Consider the following 23,131-nt stretch of genomic DNA (forward strand, 5'->3'; position numbering starts at 1 on the left):
GGTGGAAGGTCAGGTGAAGTTTCATCGTCCACAAAACATTTCTGAAGCTTCACAGCAAAATAGAATTGCAGCATTCTCCTAAACAACTGAAGAAGATGGGGGCTTGTTTTGAAATGTAAATAAACAACTGTAAGGAAACATAAAATGGCTCCATACAGCTCGTCTGATGTAATTCAAGCCCCTTAACAGCTACAGTGAAGATTTTGGCTGTAAGAAGGGCGTAAATAACTTAAGATAATGACTGAATTTTCATTTTTGGTTGAACTTATAAAAATTATATAAAAATGACAAGACCTGACAAGAAAAATGACAATGACAATGTTCAAATCTAGAGAAATCTGTAATTGTATTCAAGGTAACAGTGTGTTTCATTTGGTCACCTGTCGCTTGAACTTCTGGGAGTCAGTCAGAATGGAAGTCAGTAAACGAGACTAAACACTAATTAAACCTGACTAAACGTGAATAAAACTTTAAAATATTGCCTTGTCCGTGAACATTTCTGCCTGAGTCACGCAGGTAGTCCTCATAAAAAATGAAAATGTGAAAATCTACATAACCAGGACAACTGAGTCTGGTGAGGAAGATTGTTTGATACGACTGAAGTTACATGAAGCATCACAATAATATGGTATAGCGTCATCTCAAACTCTAACATGGGCCCCACACACACACACTCACACACACACTCTCACACATACACACACACACACACACCATCCGCACCACTACCTTACAAACAGCTGTAATGCCTGTGATCACACTGTATAGCCCTCCCAAGTTGGTCGGCCACTGTGAAATGTAAACAGTAAACAGGATGGAGCATCCTGCGTGTCACAGACTGTGTGTGTGTGTGTGTATGTGTTAATGTGTGTGGAGGGGAGGGGTGGGTCGCTAAAGAGAGAAAGAGCTCATGCAGAGCGTGCTAGCCCAGCTGTCACTGCTATAACTTCAGACTTGAGAGACCACAGGACGCAGGCTGGAGGGCCACTGTGTGTGTTTAAGTGTGTATGTGCGTGTGTGTGTGTGTGTGTATTGTCGCCGCACCCCCCAGGCATTCTCCACAGCCCCTGGCTTCCTTCCTCCCCTTTGTTAAGCCTGCGAGGCAGACTTCGTCAAGCTGAGCACACAAATGAATGCATATGAATGTGTGCTGTCATCTTTATTAGGCCCCTTTGCCAGCAGCCATTACATTTGACACAGGTCTTTACTGGAGGGGATTTCACTTTCAGTGCTCGTCCCTTCACTTGCCAGACGAGGGGGATTATAGTGACATCAGCCTGGGAGGAATTTGAATACACAACCTGCTAGACACTAACAAGAGCATGATAATGAGCAATTGAAAGGCAATTTTTTGTTCCTTCGAGTTATTTTATGGTTTGTGGTTAGTTATTTCATGTGTGACTTCAAAGGTACTTAGTGGTGGTTTTGTATTTCAAAGATGAGAAGCTCTGCCAGATATCTTTCTTGAGATACCTGCTAAAATATCTGTCTGTGCCTGCAGTCTTTGATGCATGAGGTCAGTCCCAACCCAGGCAGCGATGACTGATCAGGGCGAAGACACAAATAGACTTTTCCCATGTAGTGTATGAGTAACGCTCTGTGTTTTTAAACCACATTCTCACATTTCTTCTCTTCATAAGACGAAGACTTGTCGAAGCGTGTTCTTCCCTTTTGTTTCTCGACGCTACGCCGCACACAGCACAGCCCACATAGACAACAGACACCCGCCCTGAATTCCAGTTAAGAGAGGTAGTGTTTGCAGAGATGGCATGTGGAGCTTTTGAAAAGAGTTGGCAGGGAGGAAAAAACAATTCACATACATGCCTTTCAGTCCAGACAATAGGGCACAGAATGAAGAAGCTTCCACAATTTTCATTCCGTTAGTGAGGAACATAAAAGGGTGGTGGGTTGAGATTGTGTTTGGTTTTTTATCACAGCACACTTCTGTTGGTAGATATTTTACAACGTGTGGTCTTGTGGTTTCTATTCAGTCTCAGTGAAGGACTCAACTTGTATCATACTTTCTGTTGTGGTTCATATGTGTAAGACTTATTAGTACACGGTATCACATTATGCAAAGAAAACTACAGTACCGAACTGAACAATGCTGTGGTTGTTGTGAGATATCTCCTGTCTTTGTCGTCATGTCTGATTGTTTTCTTTACTCTGTGAAGTACAGCCCTTGTCTTGTGTGATTTTTATATTATCAGATAAGTTCAAGGATTACACACTTGTGTGTGGGTGGAAAATTCCTACCGCATTGGCTCATAAAAAACCTTAGTATTATCTCAAAAATACAATGTCTCCCATGGTTTGATCCAGGCTTCTGACTCAGGACCAAGCCAAGTCACCTGGACTGCTTTTCTTATCTCATGGGAAGTTGGCACTGTTAGAAATACATGGTTATCAATTAATAGTTCTCCTGTGCTGTAATTTCTATTATAATAAATATTAGATGAAACAGCTAATTCTAACTCTCTTGTTTGATAATATAAAAAAGCAATGTGATTAAAACGATGTAGGTAAATAATTAACCAGCACCAGTAATAAATACTAAACATACATATTGACTGTTAGCAGTGGTGATACATACCGCCACTGTTGCAAAGACAACTGGACTGTTTCTGTTTTCCTCAGTCACAAACAACAACAACACAGGACAGGACGTGTTTATTCAATCATTTTCTCTGAAATAGAAACGGATGAACTTCCTTTTCCAGGGTGACTGTGTGCTCAGTGGCAGAACAAACTGTGTAGTGAAAGCATGTTGAAATATATGAAAACTCTTTTTGTACAGAACATAATGCAGAAAAAGAGTTCAGATTTGAAAAACAGCAGAATATTGGCCATTGTATATCAATGTTGTTATTTTTTATTCCTTAATGTCTGTATCAGAACTTGCCCCAAAACTCCAGTATTGGACCATCTCTACGAGTGCATACCTCCGCCAAGGTGAAAGCGTAGTCCAATATCAACACAAATACTGTATGTATTTTGATCATAGATCCCAGCCACCTCAATACATCTGATTTTTGATTTTATCATCAAGATCCATGCATAAATCCCTGAGAAATTAACAAACATGTTACAAAATGCCCTATCTTGCAACGTTAAAGAAAATGAGAAAGAAATTCCTGGATTTGTCTCTTTACCTGGGTCGGCACTAAAAGTAAATGGGTCTATTCTGGGCTGAGACCCATCCTCTGTCCAAGTTTTGTAGAAACCCGTTCAGTATTTTTGGTAAAATCCTGCAAACCAACCAACCAAACGAACACGGGTGAGAACATAACCTCTTTAGTGGCGGTAATAACGATCAATTAATATAAAAATATAACACTGACGAGTCTTTTCTGTATAATGACAACATTTACTTTTGATTCTTTAAGTAAATGTTAGTAAGTGACATTTTGAATGCAGGACTTTTACCCTGTAATGGATTGTTTGGTATAGGTTGTGGTTCTTGTTTCTGACTATTTTCCTTAAGTAAATAATCTGAGTACTTCTTCAACCATTGATGGTTAATCTGTAGTCATCGAAACAGACAAACAAAGGCGAGAATACATCACTTCTTAACGAGGGTTTTGGGGGCCCTCACTGAGATGGAGGAATGGTGGAAAACAGTAGGCGCATTTCATGTTGGCAGTCCACAAAAACTCCCCGGTGCTTTCAATAGTGTTCCACAACTCTGTTTGCTGATACCACGAGAAGTGTAAGGAAAGAGGGGGTGTGAGGGGAGCAGGGTCTGAATGACATGGCATTGCTGCCTCGGCTGCTGTTCACTGACCCATCAAATTCAGGCCCAGCCCCCAGTGTGAAGTACTTTTGTGTTGTCATCACCCTCAGAAGCCTAGCAAGGGGGGTTGGCGTTTGGGCACCCGGAGGGCTCAGCGCTGTGAGGCCGCAGTCTGCTCTCAGGCAGCATGCATCCTCTGTTAGATGAATAAAAAGAAGCCTGTATTGTAATGAAAGCATTTGCATACTTGTGTGTTAGAGAGGGTGTTAACCTTTGACACGTTCGAGAACTGGTTGACAACAGAAACCACTTCTCAGAGTCTTGGCATTAACGCACTCGAAAATAACACCTTAGCGTACCTCAGCGTGTATGAAAACCCTTAAAGAGAGGAGAGAAAGAGCTGCTCGAGTGCTTAAGATGGAAGTTTCCCCTCAAAAGGCAGTTCACGCTCAAAACAGAGTGTGTCGGCTCATTTGAAAGTGAGGGATATCTGGATCTTTGAGCGTGGTGTCACTTCTCTGTGGGATTGAAAAGTAAAACTCAACTTCCTTTTTTTCCCTCAGGAGAGACATAAAACTTGGTTAAAGAGACTAGAAACAACTGATATTTGAACAATGAAAGGCAAATATTGGTGGAAGACAAATAGTAGATGAAAAACAACTTTTTTCTCACTTGATAGTTGTGTCACCATTTAAAGAAACAGAGAGCCCAAAGTTCATCAGTTAATATAATAAAAACACAGATGAAATCTTGTTAAGAATATATATAAAATTGCTTTGATTTAATAAGAATGAACCTGTTTTCTTCTTCTCTTCTTAAAGGGGCACTATGTAATTTTGGAGAAGAAATGTAAAGTCAGAATTTTAATATTTACAATATCAACGAGGTAATAATACAAACTTAAATATTTATTTTTTCCATTACTGAATAAACAAGCTGTTCTCAGAGGAAAATAAGGTCCCCAGAACTATTTTTTAAAGCTAGAAAGGTGGCAGGGTCCGCCACATATAAACAAAATAAAACAGTATGAAATTGTGTTGCCCTTTAAGGTCAGTTTGTTTATTCAGTTCATACAGTCGTGAAACAAAGAGAGTTTTTTTGTTAAGGCATAAAAAAATCAGACAATGAATCTTTCTCCTCTGATTATAATTTCTCTGTACCGTTCAGGGTGTAAATGTCCTACTGGAACGATACTTATCATGTTAAACAACAATTTGCGTTTGTAAGCAATAGAACTGGTTGTCATTTGGAGGTCAGGAAGCCATAATTCAACCCACACTTAACTTGTTAATCTATTATTTCACCAACATCTTTCATTCTGTCTGTTGTATGATTAATGTCCGTGTATGGTAACGTTGGACAAGACAATGTCCGCCTCTTCACTTGAGTTTTTGGGGGGGTCTTTGTCTGTGTTTGGCTCTCAGATCGAGGGGACTCTTCTTTTCCAAGTACACGGCGCTTCACAGAGAAGACTTGACTCTGAAATTCCTCCAGATAAGAGTTGCTAGGTGATGCTATTGTCAGATCTTCTTTGTGGTCACATATTCATACCCAAATTGTAAGGTTCTTTATGAGGACCGTCTCATTAGTAGTCATATATTCATACTAGACCACCCCCCCCCACTTGACCCCTCCTTTACCAGTCGTGGGAAAGACAAGTCCTGGACGAGTTGTGGAGGATTCAGGCAATTACTTGGAGGACGGTCAAAAAAGATTGTCCAACTTAAACACTCTTTCAGTCCAAACATATTTGAACTGTATTACTGACATTCATTGTTTGAAGCATTTGCAACCAGTAAAAAGCGTTTCCAGCACAGATAAAACATCCAAGAAGGTTTTCTGAATGTATATTTAAACACCAAGTGCAAGTGTGCCTGAAGAGGACTAGAATGATTGTTTACATCCGTGCTATGGTAGCTCGGTGCTCCATCTTAAATTAAATTCCCATGCCATGTGCAAGACGGGCCACCAAAGCGACAGTACAGGACAATTGAAATTAAAACTGAAACTCTTCATTTTAGATAAAACTTACTGTGTTTTTATTGCTTAAAGCTCATTCTTTAATAATGCAATTCAGTTTATTCAATGTTTTCACATTTTTCTTGTAGGTAGGTCCATGAGCACATGCATCAAAAAAGAAAAATCTAATACACAAAAGTATATGTGAAACAATAGCACAGAGCACAAGTGAAAAATATTAATATCTTTCTTCACCTTGAGAAAACCATATTGGATATGATTAATATTTGTCTTAATATTGTCATTACTACCAAATTTTGAACTACTATATTGATTATTAATGGTGGGCAATAATCCAATATGTTTACTAAAATAGAGTAGGTACAATTTTATTAGTTGCATTTTATTTTACTTTACTGTATTTCTTTAGAAATGTAGCCTGTAGATGGATTTGAAATACTTGTACTTTCATAGAATATTTCCATTTCTTGGTAGTTGACAGTGATGACTGATCATACATACATGTTAAAGCATTGTGTGTATTTTAAAATGCAAATATATATATATATCTGATGTAGTTAAGTATCAGAAGTACAAGTAAAAGTAAATTTTGTACACATTTATACGTATGTAGCCCTTATACACAGTAATGGAATATAACTAAGTAAATTTACTCAAGTACTGTAAAGTTAGTGGAAGTATACAGCAGCAGAAAATGGAAATGCTAAAGTAAAGTACAAGTGCTTCAAAATGAGTTCGGTATTTGAGTAAATGTACTTAGTTACATTCATCAGTGTGTAAATATACAAATACTGATATGATATTTTAGGGCAGGATGTTATGTCGATTTATTTATTACACAAACACTGATAACGTCAGTACAATGACAGTGAATGAGTTTATGAACATATTTCTCAATGAAACAGGTGCGGTCCAGCAGTTCTGGCCCCGCCCCCTCTCTACCATATATGGATAACTCCAACATTCCACAGCGGGCGGGGCGGGGCTATGACGCCACCTGTTTGTCAATGGTGTGCGGGCTCGTGCTCACTCAGCCGGTCGGAGTATTGGGAGAAGTGGAGCCAGTGGGACAGACGGAGGAGTCCGGAGAGACGCTTGGATATAAAACCACGACTTTCTTTAAATTAAAAGGAAAAGTTGTGTGAAACCATGGAGCTCCGTCGGGTCAACTTGTTTTTGTTTTTATTTATTAACCAAGTTTTTGCCAGCCTTCAGTCGAAAGAACGTAAGTACTTTTTTCTTTCACGAAATAAAAGTGTCGCCTAGCTTCACCGCACCTCATGAGTCAAGAGGTCGGAATTTAAACAGCCTGCTTTCGGTTTTAACTACGTTTCTAATTATTATTTCTTTGTTTTTGTTTCACTGTCGAGTTAAAATACTTCATGTAGGCTGTTGGTCTTTGTTCTGTTTTGTTTTAAAGTCAGTTTCAGATGATCTCGTGTGATGAATGTCTGTGAAATCCATTTACTCTTCTATTTAAACCTTCTCTAAACACTTTATAATACTTTAAATCCTTAAAAAAAATATATTCACTTCTATTATGTCTATTTTCAACACAAACCTGTCCTTTTTTTTTTTTTTTAATGAATTAATCGGTCCTGGCTTTAAGTGGCACCTGTGAGATGTCTCAACATGTCAGCTTTTTTGAATCACCCGTGGTGTAGATTCATGTATTTCTCTCGTCATGGTCATTTAACTGCCCACGCCTTTCTCAGACATTATTAGTGCTGTATCCTGGATCTGGAGGACACGGTCAATGAAGTCCTGAATCAGACCGACATGCCTGATTAAAACGTCAAAGCATGGCATGTGCCCCCCATAAAGCTGGTGGCCCCAGAGATCAAGGCAGTGGATTTAATTGCGCAGTCAAATCATAGTCATTTCCAATTATTTAACAGCTATTACACACAAAAACAATAGTAAAACACCTTCTGTCTTTCTTTTATAGCTAAATAGTTATTGTATTACATAGGTTATACATTTTTTTGATGCATCAGGTGTCATTACATGTGCTGTGCTTGTTGTAACGTTAAGTCATGTGTGTTTCTGTTTGTCTCTGTAGAAGTTTTGCTGGATATGAGCACTTCAGGATCAGAGTTGGGCTGGTTGACGTTGCCATATGAGAACGGAGTGAGTATTTATACCTCGACAGGCATTTTTAAGACTTCAGGTTGAAGCCCCGGAGCCGTCTTTCTCCATGTAACACAACAAAAGGCAGCTGTAGATAAGTTGGTGAAAGAATTTTATGTTGTAATAACAACAACAGAGGCCTCTTCCTGCTCATTCAGTCCACTAAAAAAGCTCTCTGGGTGAGATGGAATGACTGGCAGCTCGATGAGGTTTGGCAGAGCACAGTTAGTCTTGTTTTAACGCTTTCCCTTCATAAAAAGTCATATGAATGCCATTAAAATGTCAAGGTTTGACCTACATTTAAATTTACTGTACCGAGGCGCATTTTTAAAAAAATTATGGGAGATAGTTTTCATTCCTTCACTAAACCATAAAACTAATTTTTAAGACTTTTTCTGTCGTGATTGCTTGCTGAAGTCAGAGAGGACAAAAGGAAGATGATCTAGTTGTGGTAAGACATAAGTAAAAGAGACAGAAAGACTGGTCCATGTGTGTAGAAACCATCCCTCTATGTATAGTTCAGTGGCTTTCCATCTAAAAAAAGCAACAGGACATGGCCACTTCCAGTTTTTAGCCTACAATTCTCGGGTGGCTGTTCTCAAAGATCTAAAGATTCTCGTTTTATCGGCTAGGATTTCCCCTTCTCCATCAAACTGATACAACGTTCTCACGCTTGTTAAGTGTATTTAAATTTGTACAAGGCAGGCTTGGCTTCAGATAACACATTTGAACAGTTTATCTTCTAAATGCAGTATAAGCTGTATGAGCAGATAACAGAAGTTGGATGGTTAATTACAAGAAATTGCAAGAAATCCAGTATTTAATATTGAGAAAAGTGTAAAGGAATGACCTAAATGATCTATAGATGCCTCATAAAGTGCTGCTCTAATGGTACCAGTTAAGTTTTTTGGGAAATAGTGGAAAGAAACCTAGTTATTTTGCCTTGTAATATACAGGTAATCGTTGATTTATTCCCTGAAACACACCAGAACTGCTAACATATGAGGTGTTACTTTTTCAGTGTTAAATGGAGGCTTTTAATCTTTCTACTCGTCATCGCTTCCCTCTCTTAAAAACTCTTAATTGCTGCCAATTTTGCTCCAATGCCTTTACGCTGCGCTTATAAAGCTCGTTTAACTGCCATAAATCTTAGTTGGTATTCTACAGTAGTATTTGCTGGATTTATGTGTCTCACACACATGCCACCCCAGTGTGTGAGTGGAAAACCACACACGATGTGTAAGCACCACACATGTCCAGGCCAATAATCTTAATTTGTGGAAAAAAACTCCAGCTCACTCCTGCACTTTATGAGCTTCTCACTCAGCATGAAAGAAGAGGTGTCTCATCAGTAAAACTGGTTTTCGGCAGGAACAAAGCCTCTCGACCCTGTACTTATCCCCTGAAAAAAAAAAGCCTTTTCTCCTTTCATTATTGTAGCCTGGTAAGAGTGACTGTTGCCCCTTAAATTAATCACCGTCCTCTCTATTTATCTCTTTCTGTTCTACAGTGGGAGATAGTCCAGACGGTGGTGAACGGCTCACTTTATTACACCTACAGTGTTTGTAACATAGACTCTACTGAACAGGACAACTGGGTCCGCACAACGTTCATCCAGCGGCGCCCGGGGACCACGCGAGTCTCTGTGGAGCTCCGCTTTATCGTGCGAGACTGCAACACTTTTGAAGGCGCTTCTGTCGCCTGCAAAGAAACCTTCAACCTTTACCTCTCAGAGGCTGACGCCGACGTGGGAACCAACTTCCGTAAAGGCCAGTTCCGCAAAGTGGCCACCATCGCTCCTGATGAGGTCACGCGGGGTCGTGTGCTGAAGGTCAACATGGAGACAAGGACCGTGGGGCCTCTGTCTAGAAAGGGCTTCTACCTTGCTTTTCAGGACATGGGCGCTTGTGTGGCACTGCTCTCTGTCAAAGTCTACTACAAGACCTGCCCGTCCACTGTGCAGAGCTTGGCGGCCTTCCCGGAGACCGTGGCGGATGCTCTCAGGGAGGTGGAGGGAGCCTGTGTGAAGAACGCCGTGAGTCAGGCCACCCCACGCATCTACTGCACAGCTGAGGGTGAATGGGTGGTTCCTGTGGGCCAGTGTCAGTGTCTGGCAGGCTACGAAACCACCGGGGAGTCCTGCCAAGGTAAGCACAGCCAGAAATACGCCACGCATGCACTCAACTGAGACATGTTTGTGTTGCCATGTGAGTTATAGTAAATGAAACACCTCCAACCACTACTTTGGCAACTACTGAGGAATGAGCTCAGAGGAATGTTAATTGTGTCTGGTTTGCTCTGAAAATCTATCACAGACACACACTCCATATCTGTCCTGTAGTCGGCCAGGTACAGGAGGATTTAGGATGGGATTTATAACCTGTTTGTTTGGTTTAGATTCTAAGGTAACCACAGATTGCTCCATGTGACGAAGATCAGAATCACAGACGACATTTCGACAGCCTTGCATTAATGCCTCATCTCTGTACCTGTTGGGCAATAGCACATTCTTTCCACCGCTTTTCTCTCAGGAGCTGGGCTGAGGCTCCTGTTTCATGGCTGGAGGTGATAAAGTACTGTACAAGAAGATGTTTCCAAATTCCTACCACAGTTTGTTGAATATTAACATTGGATTGTAATTTTACAAAAACGTATACTCAAAGATGACAGTATGTGAACTAAATTTGATAAGCTGGAAAAGAGCTAAAAGAAAAATCTTCAGTAAAACTTTTACTTTCTTTTTATGAGGCTTCACTGTATCATTGATGTTTTCCAGCACACATCTTCTATAATTAATAGTTAATTCAAAAGAGTAAAGTATATTAACTTCTTGTATGTGTGCAAAAATGTAGAAAAGATTCATGTGTATCACTCACATACTTTAAGTTTTAGTATGTAGTATGAAACAGGGGGAAAGTTCTTCTTTAAGAGGACACGATACTTTTCAAACATTCAGATATTTACAGGAAGGTAGCTCTCAAAAACAAAAACGCACAAAAAGAAAGACTGAAAGAAATCTGGGAACATACTGGTGTCTATTAATATGAGTGACACCCTGGCTAAGGTTAAGTATGCAAAAACTTTACAGTATGCTCTGCCCTCGAGAAAGACCTGTTAGTACATACACACGTAACAAACAGATGTGCGCAGTCAAAGGCATAACTGTGGTGTTCCTACTGTATTTGCTCCCACTGTTTGTGTGGACGTTCTGGCATTCTGGGGTGTGGTGTGTTTAACTGTCTGGAGGAAACGTGGGAGGAAGGAGAGGGTATAGAGAGAAGAGGAAGGAGGGGAGGAAGGGCACAGTATGGTGCGGGGCTTTCTGAAAGGAATTCTTTCGCCCTGGCGTCACCTCCAGCACTGATTGACTGAAGGAAGGGCCGTGTGAATGTGTCAGGATGACTACCTGAGCGGTGCGTCCTCTGCTCGCAAGTATTTGTTGTGCGACAGTTGCTAAGGCGACAGGAACCACAGATTACAGGGATGGTGCCGACACGCCTATCAGAGGTTAGACTGAGTCAGGCTTGCGGTTTATGACTCCTGATGGTCCGAGTCACCTTGACTGGCAGAGTTTGGTCTCTTCCTCCTGTAAAGTGAGACTGATCATACTCACTATCTGGAAGGATTGAGAGATTAGCTGGTTAAAAGGAAATGAATCAACTGTTTTGATAATTGAGTCATTGTCTAATGCTGTATTTCTACCAGAAAATGAAGGATTTACTACTTTTCAGTGTTTTTATCACTCTTAACTGAATATCTTTGGACTGTCAGACAAGTCAAGACATTTCTCACTTTTTTGTGTCAGTATAAAGACCAAACGAATGATTGATTAGTCCATAGTTGATAGCCAGATTAATAGTTAATGACAATAATGGTTAGTTGCAGCCCCTAAATACCGTTTAAAGATAAGTACTGAACTTCAAAGAGTGAATCACGTACTGTGGTTGTAAAAATGAGGACAGAATAAGAGAGCGAGGCGGGGAGGAAGTTGAGGCAGAGGAATGTTTCGGTCTTTGAGGCTCTTGACACCGCAGGCGGACTCTGAGCTGAGCACCTGAAAAGGAAGCCGGCAGAGGAAGACAGGAAATATTTATGATGTGGAAAAACTGTGATTCCAAAGTCTGGAGGATGACCTGATAGTTATGATTCAGGAAACATGTTTTATTACGTAAGTTAAAACATGATTATGTCGTCGTTTGTCTCGGCCAGCTCCCTAACTCCAATTTTACTAGAGAAAGTGATATCCTCAGAGGCTCATGTGGATTCCAGTGAAGAGCCCAACTGTTGTGGGAAAAGGAAGTAAAGTGAGATGAGGAGGAATGCTGACTGACACAAATAAGCAGGTTGTCCTTGGTCGGAGACACAGGGTGGGGAGTGAGTCGACAGTTGGTGTATGAGGGTGGTTAGTTTCGTGGCTGCTTAGTTAGGTGTGGAGTGTAATTTAGTCAAGAGGATTAGTAGAGCAACAGGACAGCTGTTAGCCAATGACATGCCCCCGCTTTGCCTCCCTTTGCTCTTTCATCCGGTTGTTAACACACGCAACGAGCTCCCTAATCCGTGTTCCCACTCATTAGAACAATGGGCCGACACAAAGAGCAAAAAACAGATTCAATTAACAGATGCACCGGTGCGGAACTGAAGTCCTTTTCACGTGTGTGTTGTAGTCAGAAAGGAGCGTGGGACAATCGGGAGGACAATTTCCAATCGAACAGTGGGAATAAAAGTTAGTTGATTGAACGTTTTGCATCAAATCAAAGTAATATTTCAAGATGAATAAGTTTCCAGTAAAATATGAGTAAATAAGCAATCGTTTAAATCCAAACTTTGCATTAACAGTGTTTGTATTCATGCATTGCACACATGCCGCCATTTGCGAGCTGCATAATGAGTACCGCAACATATTTATGGCACCACTCTGTCCAATCTCAGAGACAATAGATGAATGGGGCTGGAGTTTCTTTGGTACGTGACAGAGGTCCTGCTGCCCCGGCTCAAGATGAAATGGGCTGGCCCCCTTTTCTTGTGCGAAAAGACCACAGCTACACCCCCCCTTTGGCCAACTGACTCCCCAGAGAGAACTTCTGTTGGTGCTCCAGACCTTTGCCCCCATCCCCCCCTTCTCTTCAATCTATTCATCTCCATCCCTCCTACTCAAATCCAACCTGCTCCTTCTCCTCCGCCGCGGCAATACTTGGAGTGCAAAGGTCCTTCTGCCTTTGTGGTGAAGTAACGCGAGCACGTCTTCAATCCAGGGTTCACTCGACCTCTTCTCACGGCCACCAACACAGGGGCCAGATGAAAGGCGCCTCCAGAATGAAAGCAGAGAGAGGAGATTTTTCCTAAGATCCATTCTTTTAAAGTTTTTTTTGCTAGATCACCCCAGACAGTATGTGCATCTGTTTCCACAAACACACTGAAATCCTCTCCAGCAGCTTTTCCTCTTTCCTGATTCTCTCGTCCTCTTAACTGTTCAACCTCGGATGCTGTAATTTGCAACCGGTGTCAGGGGTTAGGGGAAGGAAGGAAGGAAGAAAGGGAGGAAACAGCAGTGTTCAGACTGAATTGCAACTCTTGCGTCCTGGTTTCTGTCCACTCTGCACGTTCATTAACCTCCCGTGCCCTGGAAGGCTTTTTATCTGTGCGCAGAAATGTCCATCACTACCAGTTTCCAAGGTGCCACTTCCTTTGGCAAAAACATAAATATTATCTGCCAGAGAATAAGAACAGGGAGTTCACAGATCAGATCACCTGATGGATTTAATGCTCTGCAGTCATCCGGTTGACACTGGCATTGCGACCTGAGATTAGGCCTCCAGGCGAAAAAGGCGAGTGGAGGCACATCGTCAGGGAAATCCCTGCTCATTCCTCTGCACACAAAGAGTCTGTGATTATAGGTTACTCACAACAAATGCTTCCTGTCAGGTGGAAGGAGCTGGTATTACAGAGACAGCTTCATTGTTTGCATTTTGATCATTCATTCCTTCCTGTGTTTGTCTGTTTCACAGTTACTTCTTTATGACATGCTTAAACTAACACACACACCTTCTTTATCTCACACAGCGTGCAAACCAGGCTACTTTAAGCCATCTGTGTCCAGCAAGTTTTGTCAGGTTTGTCCTGATAACACCAAGCCCTCAGCAGCCGGTGCCACTGAGTGTCAATGTGAGGAAGGTTTCTTCCGCTCCCCCTCAGACCCTCCAACATCACCCTGCTCTGGTAACCACTCACTGTCTGTTACAAAATCTTTTAGCGCTTTAGAGGCAGGTCAGGAGATCAGGCTAACTCTTCCTTGTCACCTACTTCCTCCCAAAGCTCCACCCAGTGCCCCTCGTGACCTGAGCTCCACCACCCTGTCAGCAGAAGGCAGAATGCAGCTGTCCTGGAGCCCACCGATGGTGACCGGGGGTCGCAGTGATCTCACCTACAGCGTGGTGTGCGAGCTCTGCGACGGGGCCTTGTGCGTCCCCTGTGGCGAGAAGATCCGTTTCGAGCCGGGTCCTACTGACCTGGAGGAGCCCACGGTGGTTGTGACTGACCTGGATTCTCATCTCAACTATACGTTCACCGTGGAGGCTCACAGCGGCGTGTCCCAGTTCGGTACTGAGAGGCCGGCTGCGGCCATCACCACCGCTCTTGACTACACAGGTGAGCTCGATCACATATAAAAGTTTTGCTTTGATTTAACCTTGTGGTCTGTTCAAAGAGGAAAAATGATATCAAATTAAATCCAGAGAAGCAACGATAAGGAAATTCTGGAACGATACTGATGTTTAAAATAACAAAGAAAGAAATAAACAAAGAAATCCTCTTTATAAAAGAATAACTGGACCGTTTGAAGCCATTCAGCCTTTCATTACTTATCAGTGATTTAATAAAACCCAATAAGTAGAAAAGTATTTAAGTGGTGACTCTTCCCTTCGCCACAAGCTGAACCACATGTGTTGAAGAAAGAAATGATGATAAAACTTTGTTATTCTACTGTTTCATATGTTGTATAAGCTATCCGTTAACAAATTGCTTTTGTCTGCCAAAAGGGTAATCACTGTACATTATGTTATTCTCTATAGTAACATTATTAATTGAAATGAAACCCCAGAGAGGTTTGACTCCAAAACCGTTATAAAACACAAATCCAAACACACCCATGTGGGATTTTGGATGTTTAGTGCTGTTAAAAATGTACAGAGCTTATAACAATAACATTATATTTAATGATGTTTTACAGCTGCAGTCTCTAAGTCCCCTAACAGGAGTAATTTGTTATCGTCTTTAGCGGATGTTTGAAACACGTCATCTGTTAAAAATTATGTTTAATAAATTCTCAGAAAATTAGAGGAAGTCAGGAACTATGAAGGTGATAAAAATATGTGAAGTATATTTCTTTGTGCTGTCACAGACAGTCACCAAGAAGAGTGACAAAAACATTTTACATGTCAGAAAAATCCATTGTACAAAAAGAAACTGTTACTACACAAAGAAGAATTCAGTCTGACCCACCGAGTCCCAAAGGATTTCATTTCCAAACGTCCTTTCCAAAGACTGTGATTACTCACTAACCATTATTTTGCTTTCTGTCTCTCACCGACCGTTAGATCCCCCCAAGGTGACGTTGATCCATCTGGATGATCGCGGCCCCACCAGTCTGTCTCTGTCCTGGACTCTGTCTCGCAGGCCTCCAGCCCACATCAATCACCGCTATGAGCTTATGTACCGCAGAAAAGTAAGTAAGACAGACGGCTTTGTGATCTTTTGTCTCTCCTTCCTCCTTTCAAAGTCGAGGCTGTCTTGTGAAATCTTCACAGAGTTTTCTTGTTGAGACATCACCAAATATTCTAATCCACTTAATTTCCTTCATAGGATGATGAAGGCGAGCGAGACGTGACCACCTACACAGTCTTGATTTTGGAGAAAACCTCAGTCCAGATTAACGACCTGACCCCAGACACTACTTACATGTTCAGGGTGCAAGCAATGAGTCCCGAAGGCCACCCTGGCAGCTACACCGTGGAGCACGAGTTTCATACTTCACCATTAGGTACGAGCAGACATAAAGTCTACAGAGTTGTCTCTTTGTATAAGCTTTAATTTCACATACTTGACTTAATGAATGTTTTTCCTCCCTACAGCTGAGTCTCAGGTCCAGAACAACTCCACCATGGTGATGGGAGCTGTGTTTGGAGTGGTGGTTATTCTGCTTGTTGTGGTGGCCGTCCTGCTCCTGCGTAAAAGGTTGGTGACACGATAAGATGTTATCTGCATGTCTGGTATGACAGCTCAGGGAGGGTTTATCAGTAATAGCCAGTGCTGTGATTGAATGCAGCCCTCAGAGACTGACCTGCAATTACTAAAAAGCCAGTCTGTATTCTGTTGGGTCCTGTAGTGATTGTTCATGTTTTCCTCTCAGGAGACTGAGCTCTCGTGGCAGGGGAGGACCTGAAGATCCCTACTTTTCAACAGGTAAGAAAACCATTCTGCGCACACAGATAAAACAGTTCTTTAAGTTATCATGTAGTCTAATATTCTGGTTATTACTTCCACTTTAGATCAGCTCAAGCCTCTGAAGACATACGTTGATCCACACATGTATGAGGACCCTAACATCGCCATCCAGAAGTTTGTCACAGAAATCGACCAGAGTGCCATCAGCAAACAAAAAGTCATCGGTGTTGGTGAGTGTTTTTTTTTAAATCAGCCTTCCATTTAATAACATCTCAAAGTGCTGTTTCTAACGCTTTCTGTCTGTCTGCTTATCAGGAGAGTTTGGCGAAGTGTTTCGGGGTACGATGAGAACTCCCGGGCGAGGGGAGGTGGCCGTAGCGATCAAGACCCTGAAGCCGGGGTACTCGGAGAAACAGAGGCAGGACTTCTTGAGCGAGGCCAGCATCATGGGGCAGTTCTCGCACCCAAATATCATCCGCCTGGAGGGAGTCGTCACCAAATGTGAGTCGATGACCTCAGACAAGTCGAGCAATAATTCACAACTCATTTGCATCAACTGCTTGTGTACGTTTCTTTCAATAAACATAACTGTTTGTTTAATTTTCAGACAAGCACATCATGATAGTGACAGAATACATGGAGAACGGAGCTCTCGACACATATCTGAAGGTATGTACATGTATTTGGTCAAATGAGCTTCAGACTTCATATTTTTTATCCTTAATAATTACATTCCTTGGAAACTATATATGTATCTGTGTATTTCCTTGTATTGGATTATATTAAAGGAAGAGAAAGCCGTAAGAAGGAGGTGCAAGAAGAAAAAGTTGTGTTCTTTTATGGAAGTTATGGGACTTTTTATTGGTCGGGCAGTGTGACCTCTTGAAATCTCTCTTCCTGGTCTAGAAATAGTGAGGCTCCTAACTCCCTAAAAAAACCCACAACTTGTCACAAAAACAAGAAAATGTATGTTTCAATTGGGTATAATTAAGTATTTAATAATTGTATTTCTTCCTCTCTAGGACCGTGATGGAGAGATCCCTTCGTATCAGCTCGTGGGGATGCTGCGTGGAATAGCTGCCGGCATGAAATACCTCTCTGACATGAACTACGTCCACCGCGACCTGGCAGCAAGAAACGTTCTGGTCACCAGCAACCTGGAGTGCAAAGTGTCTGATTTTGGCCTGTCGCGTGTGCTGGAGGATGACGCTGAGGGCACCTACACGACAAGAGTAAGTCACAGCCTAAAAGCACAGCAACAGAGAACGACTCTTGTGGGATTTTTTTCTAGTAATAAAGACCAGACTGTTAATGGTATTTCACTCTCATGTGCCCAATCTAAAGTGTTGGTCTTTCAGCGCCTTCTGTTCCCACTCCCTTCACCCATTAAATATGATTTGTTGATGTTTCTCTTCTGTCAGGGAGGTAAAATCCCCATTCGCTGGACTGCCCCCGAGGCCATCGCATACAGGAAATTCACCTCAGCCAGCGACGTGTGGAGCTTCGGCATCGTCATGTGGGAAGTCATGGCATTTGGAGAACGGCCCTACTGGGACATGAGCAACCATGAGGTATGTTTCATCTGTCACAGTTGAGATGAAGGATTGTTTTGGCCTGTGTAGGTCAAACTTTAATGTGTATTACCACTGAGAGTCTGTGCCTGGTAGGTGGTGATAGAAAGTTGCCTGAAGTCCAGTGTAGTTTCCCACCATCCTCTTCCAATTAACTGCTTAAGTCAACATACGAACACAGACTGTTCATTCTCTTTGTCTGTCACTGCAGCCATAAATATACTTTAAGTCTAAGCACTGCCTTCACTCTTCCTCAGGTCATGAAGGCTATCAACGAGGCCTTCAGGCTTCCTGCTCCGATGGACTCCCCATCCGCTATCTATCAGCTCATGCTCCAGTGTTGGCAGCAGGACCGCGCCAAACGACCTCGCTTCTCGGACATCGTCAACATTTTGGACAAACTGCTCCGAAGCCCAGAGTCTTTGAAACCCATCGCAGACTTCGACCCACGGTATGAACATTACTTTGATTGCAGTTTGAAGTAAAAGTGACAAAATCAAAAGAGATGCTCACATAATAGTAATCGCATGCAATCAGTGTTCATAACGCAGCGGTAAATGATGACTAATCAAAATGTATGTTCCTCATAGCGTGTCCATCCGGCTGCCCAGCACCAGCGGCTGTGACGGCACCATGTTCAGATCGGTGCCCGAGTGGCTGGAGTCCATCAAAATGAGCCAGTACAACGAAAGCTTCGCTCGCGCCGGGATCACAACCATGGAGCAGGTGCTCGCCTTGAGGCATGAGTAAGTGCACACATGGCACAGGTGCAGCGCCGCCACACTGCGCTGATATATCTGGCACCGCGCCACATTTTGTAGCAACACAGAGAAAGTATTGAGCGCTCAGCTTGAACATTTGTTATCCAGTTTGTGAATGCAGAAATACTCCACGCCGCCTCTGCCCATGTCATTCCTCTCATTCTTTGCTGCCATAACTTCCACAGCAGTGGTCCCCTGCCTTATTAGTCTGATTTACCCCCACAGCCACATCAAGTCATCTTTCATCAGCGCCATCTGCCACGCACCAAATGTGTTCATTTGTAAAGTTATTTAAGACCATTAATGATATGTTTATATATATATAAAGTTTTCATACAATTTAATGGTCAATACACCGGTTTGGTCATTTGCACTATTACCATTTGGGAGACAGGAGGCAGACATTTTAACCATTTATCCTTTACTTTTACTTTCACTATGCAAACTATTTAAACCATTTATCCTTTACTTTTACTATTTAAACCATTTATCCTTTACTTACAGCCAGATAACTTTGATTTAACTATTTCAACCTTTTATCCATTACTTGTAGCTAACTGTTTTAACCATTAGCCCACTTTTGCATACTTTTAGGTAACTATTTCAATTGTTTATCAATTACATTTAGCTAACCATGTCAACCATTTACCTATTCTTGTATACCTGTTCTTTTAACTATTTTCAGCCTTTTATTCATTATTTTTTTAACTGTCTTAGCTCCAATATATGCTTATTGGTTTCCATTCAAAGTGTATTTTCTATTTTTTTCGAATTAGTTGAGCTACTCGACAATCTTTCCTGTGGTACAAGTTGGGGATCACTGCTCTACAAGTAGACCAGTGTGGTCTCTTTCTGTTAGACAGTCCATATTGTTTTTAGCACACTCTAAAACGGTCTCATGTATCTTTTCCTTTCAGAGACATCAGGAATATTGGAGTGCGGTTGCCCGGTCACATGAAGAGGATAGCATACAGCATCCTGGGTCTGAAAGATGAGACCAGCTCCCTCAGCGTGTTTGCAGTGTGATCTAAGCATTCCTCCAAATCAAAGTGCACTGACCGACCAAGCCATTTCACTCACGGACAAGGAGGACTGACGTGGGGGGTGAAACTGAGCTACGCTGCTGAGGGTTTTTTCTGTCTTTTCTGTGGGGCAGCGTGGCGCGACTGAAGAGGACCCTCCAAAACCACTCAGAGAGGACTGAGATTAAAAACACTTATGTACTTTATGATATGAACAGAAAAATGAATAATTTATCTTTATGTAAAAATGTTGTATATGTCGAACATAAACAAGTTAAGCGATAAAAGTGCAAAATGTGAGACAATGTTAGAGTGCTTGGCTTGTATTTACTGGATGACTGAAATATTTTATGCTCTATATGTTTAAGGGCTTTTTCTTCCAAGCACTCAGTTTATCCTGCCGGTGTGTCTGGATCCTTAAATCTGTTTGTTTTCCTACATTTTTGTGATCAATGAGACTTATTTTTAAATTTGGAAAGATTATTCCACTCAGGGCAAAGAATCACACATTCTTATGTTTTGTAGTTTGTCTCTGTATGACATATATTTTCCTCTCTATGTTTACATAATGTCTTAACACAACTGTTCATTTTTTATTTAATATTTATTTTATTGTGTATTTATGTTGTTTGTTACATGAGATATAACTCTGATCTGGCGCGTGTTTGCCAGGTGGTATATTTTTGTGTTTAAATAAAATCAGTGTTGTCTTTTGACTGAATCACTTTTTTGTATGTGTTTTTTAACTGCTTCAGGCTGATACATCTCAGCAACTGTTGGATGAATTGCCATGAACTTTTGAACAGACCCCAGAGGATGAACCTTACTGACTGGTGATAGTCTGAATTTTTGTTTATTTATTCACAGTCTTTGTGAACTTTGGGCAACATTTTGATTTGTCCCGTACTTTGTTAGCATACGATCATGGGAAGTGATCACAGTGATGGAATGTAACTTAGTACATCTACTTAAGTATTTTTGTTGTAAGTGAGTATTCACATTTTCTGCTACTTCATACTTCCAATCCACCACATTTTGGAGGCAAATATTGTACTTTTTATGCCACTACATTTTTACTTTGCAGATAACATACTGCATCAGATCCAAAGTAACACATTTTAAATTAATCTATTTTATCAGCGATTGGATAAAACAAACAAACAAAAAAACATTTCAATAATCAGAAAAATGCTGAATGTCAGACCTGATAATTGGCCAGGCAATCGACACACAGTGTACAATATACCTTTAAGATAAAAGCATAATTTACTTTCACCTCTACTTTTGATACTCAAGTACATTTACTGTCAGAAAACTATTTCTGAAACTTAAGTAGGCTGGAGACGTAGATACATATCAGATACTTCAAGACATTTACTGGAGTACTAGTCATATGTGTGACTTTTATTAAAATAATATTTGAGCACTCAAGTATGACTTTTGAGTACTACAACACTGATTAAAACACTATACATGACATATAAACATTTAGAGCCAAAGAAAACAAACAACCTATTCATTACATCTCTAGCTCACTTTTCACATCTTTGCTCACCCGACATTTGACATATCATAAAATCTCTAAAGTGACTGATGACCTTTCTTCTTACACCATCTTCACAAATGAACTATACTGACACACACACCTAACACCCTCACGCTCAAAGCATAATAAACTATTGTAATGTAGTTTGCCAAAGGCCTTTTTTTCTGACGTTTACTTCACCATGCCTGGTGAAAATCAGAAACAAATTCCTGACTTTAATTTATCTTTTCATTACATTTATTTGAACTCTCACTGTAGTCTCACAGAACTTGGTTTGGTGACGTCTGTCCTCCAGATGGAGTTGATCAACCTTTGCCAAGGTGGGGTAGAATGTCACACCTACGCACAACTGTGCTCCATCATATCACAGTCACTCAGCTATGTTAAATTGCCCCGCTGTAAAGTTTTCACCAGCACAGTGCATTTTACTGTGGCAAACCCTTAATTCTATAGCCGTACACTTGACCTACCTAAATGTGTTTTATTGTCACTGTGTGGGATTAAAGGTCTGAATGGCATTTCATTCAATATCACACCTGATGATTATAGGTTATTCCTTCTCACAGACACATCTCCACACCCTTTCTCACACAAACACAAAGACTCGTAGGCTCCAGCTCCGGGGTGTGGCAAGAAATTCTGTACCCCTTCGACAACAGTTCAACAACAGTTCTGACACATTGAATATCTACAATCCGTGTCATGTTCCACTGCAGCTGAGGCGCAAACACTCAGTGGACTATAAAAGAGTCATATATAGTGACACTTTGATCAGACACAAGGGAGAAGTCACTAGTTGAAAATGACCTCTGCTGGATCCGTCCAGTAGATACAGACGTCGAGAGGTAATCCACCCCCTCAGCCTGTATGGAGAAAGTTCAGGGTGTTTCCTCTGAGGATTCAAAACCTCAGAAGGCCAGCAGGGAAAACAAATTCACAGGTCAGACAACCAAAAATCAACAGACATACTCAGTTGTTCATGTCATTGTTTCACAGACTGTAAATGTCTGTTTCAGGCCATTCATACCCTACTGGGAAGATCCAGGTCATAGGAAACATTTTCCAGTTCACGGTCGATGTGAGTGAATTTTCTCCAGAGGATGTTGTCATCATATTCTCCAACAACCTGATGGAGGTGCATGCTGAGAAGGTGAGAGAAAGGAAAGAAAATATGTTATGGTAACTGCAAAAGTGTAAAGAGGCCTGATGTGTGGCTGCTCAGTTAAGCTTCAGACTTTAAGTATTTTGAATTTTAGTATTACAGAGTTACATTTAAGTACTCAAGGTATGGCTTGCATCCATTGGACAACTGGAGCTGCATTACAGAACATCTCAAAGTTTGAAATCCTATTTTTGTGATCATGTAAACATAAGTAAGGGCATAACATGTGAGTTATTGAATTGTGATTTAAAAGGACAGAAGGGTTAGGGATAGGGCTTGAAATGTGCGTAGGTCTATGTGTAAGTTTAACTTTCCACACGAGTAATTCTGCCTTCCTAATGTTCTCATACGCTCTTGTCCTGCAGCTGGGAGAAGATGGCAAAGTCACAAACACTTTTTTCCACAAATGCAAACTTCCAGCGAATGTGGACCCCTTATCTGTGACCATGGGCATTGACAGCAGTGGGTTCCTGACTATCAGAGCACACAGGGTCCTTTAATGCCTGATGCCTCTTCTCTGTATTTGACATCTCAACGCTGGACTTTAGCGACATCTGGCGGTGGGCGAAGGAATCGATCAATGCAGCCTTCATGTACTATCGGACAAGTCCCCTTCCAAACATTACAAATACTCTTCTGAAACGTGTGGTGAATGTGAATCCAATGAGGGTCCTGTTAACTTGCTAACAATTGTGGACGGCACAGAAACGGCAACTTCTGTCAATAAATTCACTGAAACGTTACCAGCACGACTGTGTACTCACTTTGTTACATGCAAGCTTTTTGT

General features: G+C 41.4%; 2 protein-coding genes across 2 annotated transcripts; both read left to right on the forward strand.

Annotated features, from left to right (window-relative positions):
• Positions 1–6,763: 6,763 nt before the first annotated feature.
• On the forward strand, positions 6,764–20,350 carry epha2a (eph receptor A2 a). Its single transcript, XM_084348881.1, has 17 exons — positions 6,764–6,938; positions 7,776–7,843; positions 9,354–9,990; positions 13,904–14,059; positions 14,156–14,488; positions 15,436–15,563; positions 15,701–15,878; positions 15,970–16,072; positions 16,248–16,300; positions 16,387–16,512; positions 16,598–16,783; positions 16,890–16,951; positions 17,305–17,514; positions 17,704–17,853; positions 18,111–18,304; positions 18,444–18,599; positions 19,532–20,350. The coding sequence occupies exons 1-17, from the start codon at positions 6,863–6,865 to the stop codon at positions 19,638–19,640; spliced, it is 2,925 nt and encodes a 974-aa protein (XP_084205007.1). The 5' UTR covers positions 6,764–6,862; the 3' UTR covers positions 19,641–20,350.
• Positions 20,351–22,049: 1,699 nt separating this feature from the next.
• LOC311254223 (heat shock protein beta-7-like) lies at positions 22,050–23,034 on the forward strand (the record flags this gene model as incomplete). The annotated part of the gene is made up of 3 exons (XM_084347863.1): positions 22,050–22,122; positions 22,199–22,332; positions 22,710–23,034. 3 exons carry the CDS (start codon positions 22,050–22,052, stop codon positions 22,842–22,844), a joined length of 342 nt encoding a protein of 113 aa, XP_084203989.1. The 3' UTR covers positions 22,845–23,034.
• Positions 23,035–23,131: the final 97 nt, after the last annotated feature.

This window comes from Pagrus pagrus (genome assembly GCF_965226575.1).
Source record: "Pagrus pagrus genome assembly, chromosome: 3".
Lineage (NCBI taxonomy): Eukaryota > Metazoa > Chordata > Actinopteri > Spariformes > Sparidae > Pagrus > Pagrus pagrus.

Bases quoted from the DNA above. Each gene is read 5' to 3' on its own strand.
- epha2a (XM_084348881.1), top strand. From the start codon at position 6,863: ATGGAGCTCCGTCGGGTCAACTTGTTTTTGTTTTTATTTATTAACCAA. The intron at 15,879-15,969 runs GTACGAGCAGAC...TCCTCCCTACAG, and splicing joins GTTTCATACTTCACCATTAG to CTGAGTCTCAGGTCCAGAAC. The intron at 18,305-18,443 runs GTATGAACATTA...TGTTCCTCATAG, and splicing joins ATCGCAGACTTCGACCCACG to CGTGTCCATCCGGCTGCCCA.